Below are 21,161 nucleotides of genomic sequence, written 5' to 3' on the forward strand. Positions count from 1 at the left end.
TCCATCATTTGTATACACATTTCCCTCAAAATGCAGCCTGGCATATTTGGTATTTTTGGAAAATTTGGGAACTTATATACTGAAATATTTTTGTGTGTTTGAACCATGTTTAGCTGCACAGTGTGAGTTTGGATTGGTTGCCCTAACTGTTGGGACAGTGGTATTGAAGAGGTTAGATAGTTTAAACATCCCTCTGTAATCCCTTGATCATTGGTTGGACATGAAATGTATCTGGTTAAGTTCTTTCTATTTCATTAAGTGAATCTTTTCCGAGTTAAAAATCATAGCGGAAGCCAAGCTCACAAGATGTTCTGAAGCCTGTGCTGGGTTAATTACTTGCAGTTTGTATTTGACCTTAGTTATTCTCTTTTGCCTCAAAATATCATTACAGTTGATAAAGCAAATGGCACCTATAGACTGTGCGGTAAGTTTACAAGTTCATTGTATGTTACACTGTGTTTTAAAAAGTCTTAATTGCAATCTGTGTCAGACTGTACGATATGATATGATAGGATATATATTTAATATATTGTATACATACACTGACTGAGGCTAATGTATTAGGCACACCTCGAACAATCTAAAATAGCTGCTGTGCTATAACGTCTACTTTTATGATGCATTTAATGTTAATAGTTTGTTGTTAATTGTCATGGAGGTGTTAATTAAACAATATGTTTTAGCATTGAAATCATGGTTGGTGATGGTGTTGTACTGAACTACATTATATGGGTGTTTTTAATATTCTGCTCCCTTCGTAGATGTAAATAGGGAGGACAAAAAATTAGAAACACCTCTCACTATAGTGCAGGACAGTACAACACCACCTTTAACAATCACCTCAAACATATAGTTGGAGGCCCGTTTACACTTTTCTGACAATTTCACAAAACAGATGCAAGCATCGAAAAACCTCAAAAGAAGAGGAGGGGAGATTGTGAAGCTGATTGGGGAAAGAAGGGCAACATGGAATGCAGATTTTTTGCAAAAGGAGTTGAGGTAAATGTTTATATTTAGCAATAGCGTTATGGTAACTAGCCAGTGTACTCTGACGTTGGTTGGTTTCTACTGGAAATGTGGCTTGGTTCTATAGTCACATGGTGAAAATTTTGGGCCTCACTCTCGAGCTCTAAATCTGCTGTTGGTTGACAATTATCACAGTGCAATCTAAGATCACCATTTTTGATTGACGACTAAATATTTCATCACATTTGCTGCAGTTTTGTAACTACCTAGCAGAATTTCCAGAGCAGGGCACACCCCAACCCTCTCCTCTCATTCACTCTTGCATTCTGCGCCCCTCCCACCCTATTGTTTTCTTCCTCTCCTTAATGTCCTCAGGGGGTCTGTTGTGCACGGCTGCTACGCCGTTTTCCATACCGAAATTTCGCCACAACACAGTCAGCAAAAGGATAACTACAGTCAACTTCACGCCTTGCACTCCAATCATCTTTTATTAATAAACTGTATAAACGTATCTGGTTGATGGTATGGTCCTTGCTAGTGAAATGATCATTAGAAACTGTTTGCCTGTGAGTTTTGGAATGTTGGTAGGACAAAATAGTACATTTGAAGATCTTGTCTTTGGGGGAATTATAAGAAACATTTTTCAGACTAAAACACTTAATCAGTTAATCCAGAAAACACTAATTAAATGAATTGCTTATCAACATAATAGTAAGTTGCAGCCCTTCTTCAGACTTAAAGCTCGTAGTGAAAACTGACAAAAATGTAGTCTATGAAATGCTATTTACTTGCAGTTTAATAAGACATTCTGTTGCCTTAAAATTGGTTATTACCACAGGTAATATAATATACGCCTTTATTGATCCCCAGAGGGGACATTCAGTTGTTGCAGCAGCATAAGGACATTATAAGTACAGATAAATAGTAAAAACTAAATAATAAGAGGTATATAAAACTGAAATAACAATAGAAGTAAAAATAGAAATAGACAATATACAATAGCAATTAAAAACAATATAACAAGATAAATGACAGTGGTGTGACGTGTAGTAGCAGCAAAGTAAGCAGGTCTAGTACTTTACATGTAAACAGTGCACCAGACTAATATATAACATGATTAAGTAATGCTATAATGTTCATCTGTAACTAAGGTTGTAAACCGTTTTAAAGCAAGAAGAGTGAAAACATGTCCTTTCGTAAAGCTGCTGTTGCCTAGTGTGTGACATCCGAGTCCGTCATCCTCTTCTACAGAGGGCTTGTCAATAAACAGCAGTGAACCCGAGGCTGACCCGTTTTTACACACCCGAGGCTGGCAGCTGATCCCTCTGAAAACCAACTGAATCTCTGTAAAGGGGGGAAGGGATGTGTAGCTGACAAGCATGGAAAGCTTCAAATGATTGATAGCCATTTGTTTTGCCTGCTTAATACAACATAAACTCTCGAGCGATTCATCACAAGAGTGAGGGTTTTCCACGGTGCCTCTGCAAAGCCCACTAAAAATAATTCATTTTCTGCGAGCTACGAGCCAGGCACTAATGTTAAATATTCATGCGGGTCCAGTCTAAATGATGTGGCCATTGGCACACAGTTAGAGCACACTCTGTGGAAGGGAGGAAATGTCAAGCTGTGAATAAATGAAAGCAGGGAAGCCGTATATTACCCTGCCATTGTGAATTTACTATAGTTGCCATTTTTTGTACAGCCACTTCAAATAGATCTCTTTTATAATCAATACACTCAGTAAAACCACCAGCATATTGCCACATTGGCAATAATCTGGACTCATTGTGTTTGCTCATCCTTTATTCACCGTTTGCCTAATTTGTGCCTCATGACTGTTAACAGAGGTGCTATTTCTGTCGTAATAGTGTAATAATAGCGTGTTCAGTGAAACAGACTATCAAAGCCACTAAGTTGACTCTTCAAAGATGTCGATGCACTGCGAGCGCCTCTCGTCACACAAGATCAATATTGCTTGTGCCTATGCAGCTGTTACAGTTTCATTCGTATTGACCGCCACATCAGTCAACCGCATTCGTTTCTGAGACGTTTTCACAGCAAGGACACGCTGATACAGAGAAGTTTTCACGGTTGCACATGAATTGTTTTTGAGACGTTATAGGTCATCTTCTGCCATGATATCAGTAAGCACAGTGGAGGGAAAGGGCAAACTATAATAGAACGTACTGGGTTGAGTATCCATTTACAGGAGAAGTCAAATAGAGAGCATAATGTCCGCTGTGCATCATTTGGATGGAATGGGGGAATGTTAAATGGCCTCATATTGACAGACACACTCTACCAGTATTCATTTTTATCGCACACATATGCGTCTGCCGCTCACATTCACACACACATTTCCTCCTGCAGTCTCTGACTAATGAGGCCTAGGGCTGGAGATGGTTCCATCAAGGAAATTCCCCCTCTTTCTCTCTAACACACACACACACACACACACACACACACACACACACACGCTAGCTCGCTCTCTTTCCTCTCTCAAACGTGCACCTGATTGATAGCAGTGATTTGACTGAGAAAAGGGAAATGGGAAATTGAAAAATGGTGGAAGAAGATTGGAAACAACGCGCTGATTATAAACTCTGTGAGGAAACAAAAGGCCTTCCCTCTGCCTTTTTTCTTAGCAAGAAGGTAGCAGGTGTGTGTCTGACAGGTGCCTGATTGAGGCGCACAAAAGACATTACAACTGCAAACAAATGGACGTGTTTAGCGTCCCCGGATGCAGTTAACGTTTTGGGCTGATAGATGTGATTATGAGTATATGAGCAGTGGCAGCCACAGAATGGGCCCAGGTGTTAGGGAAGGTGGAGCAGAAAAGGAGGCAAGTTATTGTTGTGATGATAATAATCCATCCATACAATTAATGGTATGTCATCCTTGAGGGTCATCAGCCTTGGAGGATGTACTTAACATGTCTCATATTGAAATAATAGAGCCTCTCTTGGCTGGAGACAGATAAACAGTAGGTGCGAGACCACACAGATTTATCATCATGAGGGGGAAAAAAACAAAACAATAATTGCGTTCTAAATTCACTGATTTACAAAATAACCTCAATTACCTCCACGCCATCGCCATTTATTTTTGTCCTTTTATGTTTATCTACTCATGTTTCAGGATAATAAACAATAGCACTTTTATAACAGTGAGAATAAATTAGGCTACCTCCTTGTGAAATTTGTGTATTCCATAAATGAGGGAGCGTCTTGGCCGAGGCCCCGGTGGTTTAATATTCTCTGAGAGCTTCCAGACAGTGAGTGGTGGTGCAGCAGCTGTCTCTTGACCCTGCTGGACCCCCACTTACCCCTCTGACCACCTCCTTTCCACCGGGCAGGCTGTGGCGATGACAAGCCTGTCAGAAGCTTCTCCTAATGTCCTAATTACCCCACACACACACACACACACACACACACACACACACACACACACACACAGTGCAGATGTATGCACATTCATAGTGAGTAAGCAGATATGCTGGCAGACAGGCTAGAAAGCACACACACATTGCTTCTGTGAGCATTGCTCATGTAAGCTTTCCTGGCAAGAGACCATACTATAGGTGAGGCATTACAGCGTCTCCAGAATAGCAAAAATCCCTCCCTCAAGACTCCTTGGAGGCTTTGATTCGAATCGTTCTGCGTGCGTTTTGATCCGGGCATGGCTGTGTGTTGAATCAGAGCTTCGGTTTCTCTCCTGTGGTAACAAACGCAGCACTCCTGCCGCAACTTTTCTTTCAAAAAAAACAAAGACCAGGGCTGAAAAAGAGGCTTCGCAGCAGTGCCTGCTGCCTCTGAGGAGACAAATACAAAAAGATGCAGCGTCACCCAAAATAGACAAGCCGAATGAGATGTGTCACTTTGCCAGAGGTTAAGCTTTGCTTGGCTTTAAGCAAGAATCTCTCTCTGCTGCATTGGTTTTTGGGTGCAGAGCACACTGCCGCGGCTGCACTTAACACTAGAACGGCCATGACGGTCATTTTGAAATTTATATGTGTAATAACTTTGCTGAATAAAAAAATACAATCCTGCTGCTGCCTGACTTTTCCTAAAAGAGTCTGTATTTTAATTTAAAATTGTTTTTATATACATTACACAAAAGGCAAAGAAAATACAATCACTTTTACCTATTTCGGCCATACACGGTCATATTGACCGCTCGGATTTTCGCGGTATTGTTTTTAATTTTTCGCGCGGTTGAAGATGCATCTTGGTTGCTTAGTAACTACCATAGTCTCTGACAGAGAAACGTAACTAGCGATCTCAAGTAAGAAGTGTGGGCATCACCGATGGGCCAAAGGCAAAGCCAGAGTCGGTAACGTGGGCTACTACGGCGTGGATGGACTCAGTTTTGAATCAGAAGGCAAACACCGGGCGCTCGCTCTGTGAAAGGCGCGGAACACGTAGATGGCGGGTGGCTGTTTACGTGTTCATATAACTTTATACATCCTCGAACTGGCTGGAATCATTGCACACATCCTCTCCAAGGAGTGCACCAGCAGTAAAATTGTCCGGAGGAAGTTCATGCAGCAACTGGCAGAGGAGCTGAGAGCGGAGTTTATGGAGGAAAGAAGGGCAGCGGCGCACAGTCCGAGCAGCGCTGCGCACCGCAGCACATGCCAAAACGGAGGCAGTGCCAGGTTAGGTTATAGCTAAATGTTCAAATAACATACTTTTAATTGTTATTTGGCTGTTATGAGTTAAGTTGAATGAATTTCAACACCATATTTTTCAGGATATGAATGTATGAAATAATTACAGTTTACTATGCCATGATATGAATTATTGAAACACGTATTACTACTCAAATGTATAATTAAACTCGTTAAAATGTACATTACGGTACATACGGTGTTATTATGTTTTTCTAAAGATATCCTAACACAATACATAATATAATATCGCAATTAGGTATGTATCATGAGAGATTATAGAGTTTGGAATCTGGCGGTCAAAATGACCGCTCACGCCAGTTCTAGTAGTTATGGAATTCTGGCACTTCTAGTGTTAAGTCCACTCTCAGTCAACCAGTCTTGTTAACATAACAGAGTGAATGATTGTGCCTCGTAAGAAAAAGGAAATCATTGTACCTCCCAGCCAATGCAGTTGGTTGGTGATTTATAGACCTCTGAAGTTACTGCATTTGTCACAATCAGCATGACTTAAAAGTGTTACTATAATGCTCTTCCTGCCTCATATTATGTTGATTTGAGACATCCTGCCTCATAGTATGATAGTTTTATTATGCCAAATTACCTTTTGATAGATGTGTCGAACGAAATACAAAGCAACCGCTGCCTTTTTTTTTTGTATTTCGTTTTTTTGCCTTTTGATGCCATTTTATTTGTGTAACAGGGAAGAGCTCTGTGTCTTTCATGTGATGCTGTGTGGAACAGCAGCCTGGCATCTACAGTAGTCAGAAATGTGTTAGTGTTCGCTTTTTTCTTGACACCACTGTGAGAGCCGAACGCTACCTGAGCTGTCATTAAAGCGGATGGTTGCTGTTTGCAGCTTCTTTTGGTGTGTCAGCTGCAGAGACATGTTCATGTGTGTTGTGAGTGACAACACGCGCACACACACACACACACACACACACACACACACGAGATTACATACCTTTTTGTTTTTTAAAAGGCATTACTGATGCTGAAATGTCTTAGTCTTAGCCTTTATTCATAAGAACATCCATCTCTTGTTATTTATGTGCAATTGTAGATGCCCATAGCACTTTACAAAGAGGAGGCAGGGCACCAAATTCAATATATCTGCTTTATATCTGCCAGCATTTCTGAAGGATTATCCCTTAATCTCTTTGGAGTAAAAGCTGTCTTCAGCTACATGTGTCCTCCTGGCTTTAGTACAACACAAACATTCAGGTCATAGATTGGACATTTACAAAGTATATCCCATTAACAGTGAGCAATTAACCACCTCTGAGGGGATACTGGCAAAATCTCCTTCTTATTGCAGTTTATCGTGCAGAAACACGCTTTGAATCTCCTGTAAACCAAGCTGATTAATATGTTTCAGTCGACTGGGGAGAATTAATCCGAGTATTCCCAGAAGTGTTTGCAGGTGAGCGTTTTTTGATATCTCACTGACAGGTTGGGCTGGATTAAGCTGTACCTGAGAGCTGATAATAATATAAGAAGCAGGTCAAGTCTGTGAATAAAATGGGACTTACTGAATAATGCACAAAACTGCAATGTTTTACAGGATAACAAAACAAGACATTGCAGGCACAAATGTGTCATATGTTACTGAACAGTGGCAACCCTCCACTAATAAGCATGGAAGTTAATTAATGACTTATAGTAGCTTGAAAAACAAAACAAAATTACTCAAGGTCACTTACTAGCTCTTTCCAGAGCTTTTCATTGTATCACACAGTCTTCATCAGCGAATAGATTTTTCTCAGTAGTTATGGAGATGGATCTGTTGACAGCTCAGTAGCTGATTTCATCCGTAGCACTTTTAAGACTTCTCATCAACTCAAGGTCCACTAGCTTTTTCCAGAGCTTTCAATTGTATAATCCTATCTTCATCAGCATATGGAGTAGGGCTGCTACGAATACTAATTGTTTTATTATTGATTCATTTGACAATTATTTTTTCAAGTAAACGTTGTAAAAGGTCAGAAAATAGTGAAAAGTGCCAATCAAAAATGTCTTAAGCCCAAAGCGTGTTTTGTCTAACAAACAGTCCAAAAACCCAAAGGTATTCAGTTTGCTGTCATAGGATACAAAGAAAACCAGGAAATAGTTAAATTTGAGACGCTGGAATCCGACTTTTTGACATTGGCGCTTAAAAATGACTTATCGACTTAACGATTAATCAGAATTGTATGTCCACCAATTAATAATTCCAGCTCTAGTATGGAGTTTGCACAGTTGCCATGAAGATGGATATGTAAATGTAATAATTGCTTCTGCTGATGAAGACCTAGTGATATGATTGAATGCTCTGGGAAATGCTATTTAGTGGACCTTGAGTTGGGTTGAGTTTTGTTAAATCTTCAGTAATAGTTCCCATATACAAAGTAAAGGGCATTTATTTATCTATCAGTAATGTATGAATTAAGTTTGTATTTAATGCAGATTTGAAAATGAATATGCCTGACAATAAAAGACTTTTTCTGTCTTTTTGCGAGGACAGCCAAAACTCTTGATGACATTCGTGAAATTCCTGACCTCAAAAGTGGTCTGTGTATATTGGGTCCACTCTGCAGGAGCTCGCTTCTCCATCCGATTTCCTTGAAGAGAAAAAGTTTGAAGCCCACCTCTGATCCCTCTAATTAAATGAAAACACAGTGGGCTACACACAGTGAGACAGCATTGCTTCACAGACAACACACACACACACACACACACACACACACACACACACACACACACACAGGTAACCAATGTGGATCTCTATGGGGAACTACACAGAGTTCCAGCATCCATCTCCGTTGTCCCCTGTTATGCAGTGCGATCACACACTAGGGTGACATGCAACACGCTGCAGATCATGAGCATAAATAAGCAAGGGAATGTTTTACCTGAAAGGAAGAACATTAATTCAAAGGCCTCTCACTATTACTGAGAAGAAATGTTGCCTCATTAGTGTTACCCCACTGCTTTTAGTGAGCAGGAGCGAGAGAGAGGCTATGTGCCACTCTTACCACACAGACAGCCAGTCTCCTGAGATCTAAGTTTGCCTCAGTGACTCAAAAAATAGCGCGGATTATTATGGATGTGTTGGGGTGGCAATGGGTTATACACAGACACCTGAATGCCAGAGCACTTGGAGCCTGGCATCTTATAGAAAAACAATGCAGTGCAAGAATACGCCCTTTTAAAATGTTCCAGAGTGTGTTTCTAGCAAGAAATGTAGCATCAATGTAAGTGGAAAGCGGGATACTTTCACTTCATTTTTGCTTCGGTTGAAAAGGAAAAGAGGTAAGGACACAAGGACAGACATTATTTGGAGGATGGTTGGCCTGCCTGCTCTCATCCGCCGTGATTGACAGATTGGTGCAACGGCGGCGCTCGCACGGATGCCATCACATGCATTTCCCCAGAAATCTGTCTATCAGCACTGTCTAAGCAGAGCGACAGCCATGACATCTAATCACAGGCGAGCTGGCACCTCATAACTTCTACCTAATGTGCTGCAGGTAGAAAGGAGAGAAGAGGGGCACGGTTGACACACCACAACGCTATTTATAGCCCCTTCAGAGGCCACCAGCAGGAAGTGGATCATACTGAAGGGTTAGGGAAGGTGTCACCGCACTATATCACAAGTGTCTCTGTTTAGATATAGGTCTCTGTTGACAAGATTAAACACTGAGATGGAACACTGGTATCAGGGTGATACATTTTTCTGGGTTATACTCTTGTAACATAAAATGAGGGCAGATATGCTAAACATACAAGATGATAATGAGTCATTTACATAATGTTGCTACACCATTATAATTACCTGGCAATTAAAGCAGCTCAAAAGCCTCATTATGAGCTGTCCTGAGGGCTGGTTGGACCGGGACGCATACGGTGTGGTGTGCTCATTCAAGCTTCGATTTTGAGTCTGGCTATCAAGCTCGCAGCCTCTTTTTTTGTTCAAATCACAGCAGATTTCAGCAGAAGCAGAATTGCCCCACAAGTCTCATTATGTTGAATGATTGCATAATAAAGACAAAGTTTTGACTGACACTTGAAGTTTTTAAAGAAGCAGAGGCTTAAGCCGTGTGAGAGATTGCAGCAGGCTCCTGGACAATGTTCAAAACTTGTTTCTCCTTGTGTGCGATTTGTCACTCACACGTCTTTTATCCTGAGGGAATCGCTGACACACTGAAAATGCACAAAGGAGTATAACAAGGACATGTGTCATACCTTAGGCCCTTATTACGCCCGCAATGACAAGTGAGACAAGAAGTCACTTCAACATACTGTATGCTCGCCACTAAAGCCCACATTGCTCACAGCCAGAGTGAAGGAGCTCCAAAATAACGTGTGAAATGTCAATATAATAAAAGATGGCGTGTGAAATATAAAAATGTAGATATGGATGTGCAGCAATGAGCAACGGAAGAGGTGTATGTGTGTGTGTGTGTGTGTGTGTGTGTGTGTGTGTGTGTGTGTGTGTGTGTGAGAGAGAGCGAGGGGGGGGGATGGAGGGGGTAGTTTATGAATAGCAGACAATGAATGATGGAAGCTCTCCCGAGGGTGCAGGCCCTGAGCACTGCTGCGGGGACTTGGGTACACGCCAGTCTCCCATGCCCTGTGAGATGCCAGTTTGGGTGGGCACCGTTCCGAATGGGTGCTCTATTCTCCAGGATACATCGCAGGGTCCTAGGGGAGCGCCTCCAGGCAGTGGCTGCTCTAGAGCGGAGCTGGCTGGAATCTCAATCAGGGACATGAGGGGGAGAAAAACAAAGTCCACACATTCCCTCGGTTACTCCATATTAATATGACGCCGGATGAAGAGAGAAAAATGGCTCATTACACGTCGGGGATCGTACACACCTGTGGCAAAATAGAATGCCTGGATTATAAAAAAATACTCACTATGATGCCTTTTGTAGTTATCTTAATTGGTGGAAAATTACACAAATATCGAGCTTGAATTTAATGAATTTCACCAGCCCTATTTATCGCTTATGAATGAGTTTTTTTGTTACCAGTGGAATATGGCTCTCTGCTTGCATCCTGTCTGCTCACAACCTGTCTTGTTTTTTTTTCTCTCTCTTCTGCTCTCGTCCTGCGCTGCAACAGGAGCTGCTGAAACCGTGACAGGTACGCTTTCTTTTATGCTACCTGCTGTTCATTTGGAAGTGCTTGCTTCTGTCTGTGTCTGGTGATTGGCTGTCCATCGCAGTCTGTTCATCTGTGCATATTTACATGAATGGTTGGTTATGTTGGCGTTTTCTTTTTCAGGATTGGAGGAGAGAGAGCCACACACTCACACAATGCAGATCCGCTTTTTATTCTTAATTCTCAAATCAACATTTCGCCACATGTAATGGCAGATTTTCATTTTGTTTTCAGACCACTCGGTTGCCACTTAGTTTCTCTGTTTTTAATTAGCTTTTTTACTGGGATCTAAGATGCTAGGAGGTGCACTTTACCAATTGTAATTATACCAACAGCACAAATAAAACACCACTGGCTATAACTAGGCTATCTCTCTTAATGAAAACAAGACGTTTCTACAGCAACTCTGTGAGGCTGCACAGCTGTTTTGAGCTAAATGCTTATGCTAACATGTTTAGCAGGTGTAATGTTCACCATATTCACCATCTTATCTTCCTGTGTTAGCGTGCTAAGATTCGCAAATTATCAATAATCACAAAGAACATAAAGTTGGTCATAAACCAAAGTGTTGGGTAAGATGTGCGGCTGTCTCCTCCTTTCTCTGAATGTCTGAAAGAGGTGAACTAACCGTTCTGGTCTTTATGTTATTTTTATGTTATTTTCTTTCCAACATGGTGTGAGGTTATTGTGAATTATTGACCCACCCCCCACACACACACACACACACACACACACACACACACACACACACACACACACACACACCTTTGTGGGGACCCGTCATTGACATAATGCATTCCCTAGCCCCTTACCCTAACCATCACAACTAAATGCCTGACCTTAAACCTTACCCTCACCCTAACCATAACCTAAGTCTATCCCTAATCCTACAACCAAGTCTTAAACATCAAACAGCCCTTTAAAGTTGTGGGGTCTAGCATTTTGGCCCCACAAAGCTGTCGGGACCCCAAAAGTATACTGTATTCCCGGTTTTTGGACCCCATGAATATAGTTAAACAAACAAACACACACACACACACACACAGAAAGTATTGGTACCTTTCTAATAAATGATGAATGTTGAAATCTTCATCTTACTTGTCCAGATGCTACAGAAAGTCCCGAAAAACTAAAACTGTGATTTCTGCATCCCAAGGCCACTTAAGCACTGCCCTAAAATATGTTTACTTTATTACATTAGGAATTTATCAGGTTCATCCCTTTGAAGCAGACAACTGTGAGCTTGAAACATGGTGCCTTCGCTAATGTAATAATGTAAAACATTTTAGAGGGAGCGGTGAACAGTTTAGTGAGTCCTTTCTAACTTACTAACTCCTAACTAATGCTTTATAAACCATTTACTGATGCTTTATAGATAAGTCATGAGTCAGCAAAATGACTGTTTTGGGTTGCTAGGTTGTGACTGGTGTTTATCCTTTCTGTTTAGTAATAATGCAGTTATAAATGTTGTTGACTCTCTCCCGCCCCTCTGGAAGGGAAGTGAACATGGCTTAAAACGTCAGAAAGCGTCAGTAAATAATTCAGTTACAATTATAAACCCTTGATAAAGGATGCGCCATTACAATGTGGTACCCAATCATAACAGTGTATCGGCCATTTCATTTTCATTTCATCCTTTTAACATTAGTTGGTGAATTTCTCCAGTGGAACAGCCTTATTTTCAAGTGATGTTGTAGCATCATTATACAATCGGTTCCACTGAGTTTCTAAAAAGATGTTGTCTTTGGTAGAAAAAAAGAAAGAAAGAAAAAAAAAGATGGTCAAATTGTGGGTATGAATATTTTGAAACCTTCCCATGCAAAGGGTCTAGGAGAAACAGCAGGGCGCTAGTATACCCCGAGACCCTTGTGAAGATCCTTAAAACAGCATTTCATCACGAGGATCAGGGTTTAATGACTGAGCTGGATACAGCCACGCAGCAGAGAAAAGGCAGCATCAGAGGAGGAGAGGGAGAAACTTTTATTGTTAATGACTGGCTATAGTCCTGGTTGTTCCTTGAAAAGGACACGACTGCTGCAGACAGCGGTGACTCAAGGGAGAGGAATTGGGGGCTGGCTGTCCTGCCTTTTGCTACCCCTTTCATGTCTTTTGATGTGAAAACAAGAGAGAAAAGTTCAAAGAGGGAACCAGCTTGATTCAAAGGTGCCTGTCTCCAAACTTCTGCTAGAGGAGCCGGTCTGCTAATATTTCCTGATTTTGTCAACTTTTTTTTTTTTTACTTGGGGGGGGTTAGTACAGCTGATGAGGCAAGCCTCCATGCCAGATACTTGTACATCCCCTCAGAGAGAGAGAGAACACAGACTTAGGTCTGTATTTCCCTTTGACTGTTTCATTCAGTATGTTGTGATGCAGGAACAGGAGGGCAGCCATGTGTAGAGATACGGCACTTTACTCTTCCAGACAGCTGCTGGAATGAGTGTGAATTTATCAGCCAGTCATCTGTGCCATGCCTCTGCCCACTCCCCCTCCATCCCCACCCACCACCCACAATTAATGACTGCCTCTCCTTATTCGCACCCAATCACGACCAGGATGCCGAGGCAATTGAAAATGTTTACTCCGATTGCAAAACCCCTCCATGTTCCACAAAGTGGCCTGTTTTCACTTTGATGGGATTGCTAATCACAGCGACGTTATTTATGTGTGTTTTGAATTGGAGATGAGCCTTGGCTAGGATACTGGAGGGGGACCAACCTTGCTTGGGGCTGCTAAACCTCATGGAGAATTTATCTATCGCATTCCCTTTCTCTCAGTCCAACAGATTGGGAGCAGAATAACCTTGCTTTGAGGCTGCTCTATGTTGCCGTTTTGACTGCCAAATATAATCGCTTTACAGCGATGAAATAAAATAGACATCAAAACACTTGACATTGCTTTCGCCTCATCTTCTGCAGCACTTAGTACATGTGCAGAGGAGCTCCAGCACACTTGTTATCAATACACATTTACACACTTTAGCTCTCCACATGAAGATTATTTTGATTTGATGCCCATAATTATCCCTCTTTATTTATTCAGGTTTTTTTTTCATGTGGCAAGGAAGTAACAAATCGCTCACTCTTCTCATTCCTTAATTCATTCAATAATTCCGTGTTTTACAATCAAGTACGAGGTCACGCTGCTACCTGACCATGAGATATGATATATATATATATATATATATATACATATATATTTGGCATTAATACCATAGCACAGTCTGTCTATGCTTAAGTCTATCTTTCCTCACCGCTCCCTGTAAAGCCCACAAGAACAGGATGCCGATTTTCAACTAAAGTAGATCATCAGAACCAAACCAGAATTACCTCCATATTGGACGATTCTGCACCCCAAGATTTACGTCCCATGCCAATGCAAGAAATATTGTGCCCCATATGTAGCAAAGTTTAAAGGAAGGGTGTAAAAGTCAGAGTAGTGGATACAAATAATGTTCTGTTTTATGAAGCGTAAACACAGTCTTTCCCCTAACCTTAAATATTTTAGTTGCCTAACCTTTACCATACCTTAAAGGAATAGTTCGATATTTTGGGAAATGGGCTTATTCTCGTTCTTGCTGAGAGTTAGATAAGAACATCAGTATCACTCTCATGTCTGTACAGTAAATATGTAGCTACAGTGGAGCCAACAGCTGGTTAGCTTAGTGTAGGAGGGGGAAACAGCTAGCTTGGCTCTGTATAAAAGTAACAAAATCTGCCCACGAGAAGCTCTAAAAAGGTCATTTAACACGTTATAACTGATTTGTTAAATTTGTACAAAGAACAAAGTGTAAAAAGGGAACAGCCTGGGCGAGAAACTGTCTGAAAACAAGTCTGTTTTGTCTTTTTATAGCGGGCCAGCAGCAGTTAGCTTAGCCAGCCAGCTAAACCAACAGCCTGCTGGCTGTACCCTGACATTGAACAAACAGATATGAAAGTGCTATTGATCTTCTAATCTAACTCTCTCTAAGAAATGTTGAACTATTGTTTCAAAGTTAATTTACCATAGCCACAATTTTTCCTTAACCTCAACCACGCTGTAGACCAAAGCCAAGTAAATGTTGACATTGGGGTTTTGCAGAATCATCCAATATCAGCGTTCTTGTCGGGCAATAGGGCTGTCATAAGTCGGTAACACTTTACAATAAGGTACACAAAAAAAATGGGTAGTTAATGATTAGTTACTGTTTTTGAAAGAGTAACGAATGATTAGTTACTGTTTTTCAGAAGGCTAGTTACTGTTTTTTCAGAAGGGTAGTTACTGTTTTTCAGAAGGGTAGTTACTGTTTTTTGAAAAGGGTAGTTACTGTTTTTCAGAAGGGTAGTTACTGTTTCTCAGAAGGGTAGTTACTGTTTTTTGAAAAGGGTAGTTACTGTTTTTCAGAAGGGTAGTTACTGTTTTTTGAAAAGGGCAACGAATGATTAGTTACTGTTTTTCAGAAGGGTAGTTACTCTTTCAAAAAACAGTAACTAACCTTCTGAAAAACAGTAACTAATCATTCATTACCCTTCTGAAAAACAGTAACTAATCGTTCGTTACCCTTTCAAAAAACAGTAACTACCCTTCTGAAAAACAGTAACTAATCATTCTATTACTCCTTCTGAAAAAACAGTAACATAATCGATTTGTCATACTTTCAAAAAACAGTAACTACCCTTCTGAAAAACAGTAACTACCCTTCTGAAAAACAGTAACTAATCATTCATTACTCTTTCAAAAACAGTAACTAATCATTAACTACCCATTTTTTGTGTACCTTATCGTAAAGTGTTACCCATAAGTCCATAATCACCCATCATTTACCTACTCAATCTGTTTGTGCTGTGTTCTTCTTATTGTTGCAAGTTGCAACCAACATGTTAACATGAATAAAACATGCTTGAGGGATCATTTGAGAGTCACTACAGAGGAGGCAAGGTAAGATAATGTGTGAGTTATAGTATCCAAATGTTTGAGGTTTATTTCGGAGACAATAGGCACCACCGGCCCACCCCTCCGTCCGCTGGTCCATAACAGCATTGCCAAAATAAAAAAAAGGGGGAAAAAAAAGGTTGAGAACCCCTGCGTTTATTTAGATTCTCCCTCGTCCAAACACTCATTCACTGTTGGCCTTTCTGCCCCTAGTGGCTATTAGAAGATATTCCCTTGTTTACAATAAACGCCGAACCAGAATCATAAACTATCACCTTCTGCTGTGCTATTTAATTTGGTTGATGTCTGTGGCTTTTTTTTCACAATTTAATATTAGATAATGTCAATGCCCACTAACAAGTCGTAAATATAAACTGCATTAAAAACCTTTAATGGGCTGCAGTGTGTACTTTTGGGACATAATCGGTGTCTGTTTTTACCCATTACCTTCCTGATCCCTGGCAGCAGAGTGGAATGAAATGGGTAGCTCATTGCGTCAGACAGGTCCGAGGAGCTTTTTCTCCACAGGAGGTTAATTTCTTATTGCTTGCCGCATTCACAGAGTTCATTTTGAATCATGTTAGTTTGGCTGTCTATTCCCATTATCACTATCTGAAAATGCAGGTGTTTTTTCTCCTCCACTTTGTAAATGTCAGAATGCAATAGAGGCGTCTGACAACTCGAGAATGCAAATGTGCTTTTTCATGTTTCCTTGGGGCTGTGTGGCTGGGAGTGTTGTTCCTCCGCTGGTGTGAATCCGAGGCATTAAAACGTATTCACCGTTCTCCTTACACTTTTTGAGGCTCCTGCCAGATAAATATAGCACAAGGTGACTTTTGATTCCTATTTCTCTTGGAAGACAGGGTGTGTGTGTGGGGTGGGGGTGGGGGGTGGGGGGGGTGGTATCGGGCAAAGCCAGGCTTTTTTGTATGGGGGTTTGCTGTGAGGTGTAAGTTATGATGACAAGGTCCAGGGCCTGTCTGTGGCAACAATGCCAGTGTACACAGAATGACTCATGCTTACAGCACTTTTAGTCCTAGAGATACAAAACAGCTGATCACACAGAGCGCACATTGGTCACATGGAACCTCAGATGGAGGGCTCTGATAAAGCTCAACCATAAAATGCATCCAGCCCGGCTCATCTCGCTGTTCAACTCTCTCGCTCAACTCCCCCTCTCTTCCTCCAGTCGGCCCATATTTACTACTTGCCACTTTCTTACACTCTCTCTTTGTCTCTTTTTCTTCCTACCCTCTCCTCTCTCCCTATCTTCGTGGGCAGCCGAGCTTACAGCCCATCTGGCACTGACTCATAGGTCCCACTCTGAGCTGGGGGAGATCAATAGTGACAAACATTGCACATGGCTCTTATATTTTAAAAGGATTAGACATGGCTGCAACCAAACAATCTACGCTGCCTTTTCACGTATCTCTACACTGTGCATGTGTTTACATGCAGTCCCTGTTGTAAGAAATATAAATATTTGATAGGCTGTTAAATATTCAGACAGGAATGCTTGCCACCCATTTGAAATTCTATTCTATTTTTGTCTGTTGTGAAGTCGAAGGTCAGAACCTGGCGACCGATAATGTGTCGGTGATCGAGGGGGAAACGGCCACCATCAGCTGCAGAGTGAAGAACAACGACGACTCCGTCATCCAGCTGCTCAATCCCAACAGACAGACCATCTACTTCAAAGATGTTAGACGTAAGTGCTAGTGTCTCAGACACAATGTTAAATATTGTGAAGTAAGCATGAAATATGCAAACACATTGGTGTTACTTACAAAGAAACACCAAGAACACTTCCACATTGACACTCCCAGCCACAGCACCAAGCAAAGTTGTGGACATTGTACCTTTCAGTTCCATAATATCCAGTTTCATTTAAGATACGGTGACACAAAGATATGAAATGTGAATGAATGAGATTTTAAAATGATCGTGAAAGTTTGAGTTTTTACCCAAACTGTAAGAGCCCATTTGATATACTTACTGTAGGTATGCATAAAAAAAACAAAAACACGTAATTTATTTGTTCAAATTAAGTAGCTACTTACACACCATAAGAGCGGCCTGTTATGCTTATTCGTCAAATCAAAACTGATTACAGTTTGAATATTTACAATAGATCGAATTTCGAAAATAAAATGGTTCAGCCCTTTCATGCATGTCAGTCTTATTAATTAACGGGAATTTTCCATTAAGTTTGAATTTTTAGCAGTAGTAATTTAAGCTTTACTTTACTTACTACTAAAGCAGTATTATAATAAAAATAATTATTATAATAATAATAAGTATTATAATAAAAACAATTCAAATAATTTGGTTTTGGGGAAAATGCTTTGGTCATCAGAATCAGCTTTATTGGCCAGGTTTGCGTAGAATAAAAAAAATATTAAAATATTAAAATTAAAATAAAATATTAATTAATATATATATATATATAAAATATTAAAATTAAAATTAAAATATTAATTAATATATATATATATAATTAAAATATTAAAATTAAAATAAAATATTAATTAATATATATATATTAATTTTTTTTTTTTATCTACGCAAACCTGGCCAATAAAGCTGATTCTGATGACCAAAGCATTTTCCCCAAAACCAAATTATTTGAATTGTTTTTCCTCTACTCGATTAATATAGCAGTACAACAGAGCTTCTCTGTTTTTTGTGTTGGTAGCTAGTCCTGCAGCGCAGTGTTGCCAACTCCTTTCCAATGAAAGTAGCTAGCATTGCATATTGGTGACGTCATTGCGCATCACAGTGGTCGTGTCGGCTGACTGCCTGCGCACGGCGCAAGAGGACGAGAGGTAGAGACCCAGGAGAGACCCCGTGCTGTGACTATTTTGAGCAGCATACATGGAAATGAGTTACAACATATTTCTCGCCTTTTCCCTGATGGTCTGAATAAGTCGCTAAATTTGTCGCCAGTACAGCTCAGCCACCTCCATGTTTGCTTGTCACGTCGGAGGCAAAAGACTGTCAAACTTTGGTGAGAGCCGTGTGAAGGCAATCCTATCCCAAACTGAAATTTTTTTCAAGTACAGCAGCTTTAAGATCAAATCCAAAGCGGTTTCACATGGAAATATGGAACAATCGCCTGACTGTATTCGCTCTTCAAAATCCAATTTGTGGTTAAAGGGCATATTCCTCACATCCTTGTGTCCACATCTAGTCTGCATTTGAGTCTTTGTACTAATTGCACTACATTTGTAAAAGCCACTACAACAGTCCCCCCCCCCAGAGGTGTGTATCTTTGTGTCAGTTTCACCTTTTAAGGGCATCCTGTACTAAAGGAGTCTCTCAGCTTTTGACACTTACAGTGAAGGTATCAGATATCACTACAAGATCAGCTCTAGCTTTAGGTTAAACGTGATTCCATCTGTCCTTGAATTTTGGGCTCTTTTACACAAGTCATTAAGCTAAGAATGCGGCAAGATTAATATGATAATACACAGCGCTACCATAATGGGAATACTTCTGTGTCCTTGTCACTGTTCGATTTTACGATAATCTCTTAGATTAGGATATTGAACATTATGATTATGCATGAGCATATGGGCTACTGCTACTTCTGCAGAGTTTTTGTCTCTGCTTTTTTACTTGTTTGTATCTGGGATCTGAGCCAAGATTCAAGGTGAACGAGAAACACCCTTCATTTCAGTCTATATTGCATCCCAGCTGTTATTCACAAGTCTAGGTAGCGAGACGCGTGTTCCATTTTCTCTCTTGTGAAGAGCATCAGGGGAGTTTGAACACACATCTTCGTCATATTTGTACAAAGCTGAGAACATGGCAGAGAAAAATGGATTCATATAAAGCATAGGTCGTGTTGTGCTCTACATCTTAGAAATGTTTATTTTGACGCCCTGGAGTAGATAGAGACCGGGATCATGTCAGTTTAGAAAAAGCAACGATGAATAATTACCTCTTATCCTAACAATCAATATTAGCTCTGTACTGTTAAGGAAATCTTTCCACAAGGTTCAGGACAACCTTTTCCTCTTTCATTCTTTGCTAAGCTGCTCCAAGTGGGCCTGTAAACATGTCATTTTCTCTGCCTTAGCCAATGCAGTTCCATTAACAATTACAAAACACAACAGGTTTTGTTTGTCTGCAATTAGATCTGAATATATGTCTGATTTCTGACAGGCAGCTAGAGTATAATTTAGCAAGCTGCATGTTAAGTGTTCCTCGTAAATGGATCTAGTGAACTCCATGGCAGCACTATTGTCGACTCTGTTCCTAAAAGACTGCCGGTTCTGTGGGGACCCCCCTCAGCCAGTGGCATTGTTACCTGTCAACAGGGCTGCTCGACACAGTGGCAGATCTTTGTCTACAGGTAAGTAAACAGCAGCGACATAGAGACCCACCAGGAGCTACAAGAACAGCAGCTACAAGCAGGCAGCAGCCACAGAAGCAGATGCACAAATACCATGCAAAAATGATAACAGCTTTAGAGTACCAGTGAAGGCCAAATAAACAAATTTAGATTGCAGCAAATAAAGATGAATTATGTCATAGGTATAGCGCCTGAGCGAGTGTTGTTGGGATGAGGTATTTATGCTGCTAGATATATGCGAACTGACATGCAATTTGGCTGAGTTGTCATCTGAAATGGGAAAAATAAGCTTTTATCAGCAAAGGTGGACCTCTATGGATGGGGATGCAAGATCACACCATTATTTATTCACTGCATCTTTTCTCAGGAGTTCCCTGACTTTGTGTTTCAAAGCTTTAATGTTTAAATGTTGTGATACTTTGCCAAAAGACTTTCCTTTTTGCATCAGATACTGTGGGTTCAAAAAAGCTCCTGAAAACCAGCTTTCAAATGTCCAGTATTCCTCTAAAACTTTTATAGTCATAACTAAATTAGCAGCATCAAAGTAAAAAAAAAAAAAACTTGATTGACAGTGGAGCTGCAATATAAGCAAACAACACCAGTCGTCACCTGTGATTCAAATGTTCCTAAAAACACTGTGATTGGTGCTTTTTCTGGCCCTTCCCACTTAAAACCAGTAAGAAAAGCCAAAACACAAATGCATACATCTCTCATGTGAAATTATGTGTTCATGTAGCACCCAATCAATCACAGTGAGAAGCGGTTTGAGAAATAAGGTTTTCAGGACATTTAGTTGATTGTAAAAAGTTCCTTCATTAATAAAGTAAAAAGCTAGACTGGGTAAGACCAGCCCGATCTGCCAGCGATTTGATTTCCCCCTGCAGCTCAGGCTGGAAAGCTGTACATTTATCTATCCTGCTTCCGTTACAAATCTGCGGGCACCAATCACAAACTGGCTTTTCCACCTGCTGCGCTATTGGCGGGTTTAACACAATGACGATAGAGAAGCGACCAAGCAGCTTTTTGTTTCACATTCAACATGACGGCCGCCGAAGTGCAGCAACCCGTTGATGCAGCTGTCGCTGCTACGTCACCCGGATCGACCTGATCGACCTG

General features: G+C 40.7%; 1 protein-coding gene across 1 annotated transcript in view; it reads left to right on the forward strand.

Moving 5' to 3' along the window:
* cadm1b (cell adhesion molecule 1b) overlaps positions 1-21,161 on the forward strand; it is a 179,037-nt gene that overhangs the window by 110,664 nt on the left and 47,212 nt on the right. The window contains exons 2-3 of the mRNA XM_078243378.1: positions 10,742-10,762; positions 17,250-17,396. Coding sequence (XP_078099504.1) covers positions 10,742-10,762; positions 17,250-17,396 — 168 coding nt within the window. The remainder of the gene's footprint in view (positions 1-10,741; positions 10,763-17,249; positions 17,397-21,161) is intronic.

This window comes from Sander vitreus, chromosome 3, assembly GCF_031162955.1.
Source record: "Sander vitreus isolate 19-12246 chromosome 3, sanVit1, whole genome shotgun sequence".
NCBI classification, from domain to species: Eukaryota; Metazoa; Chordata; class Actinopteri; order Perciformes; family Percidae; genus Sander; species Sander vitreus.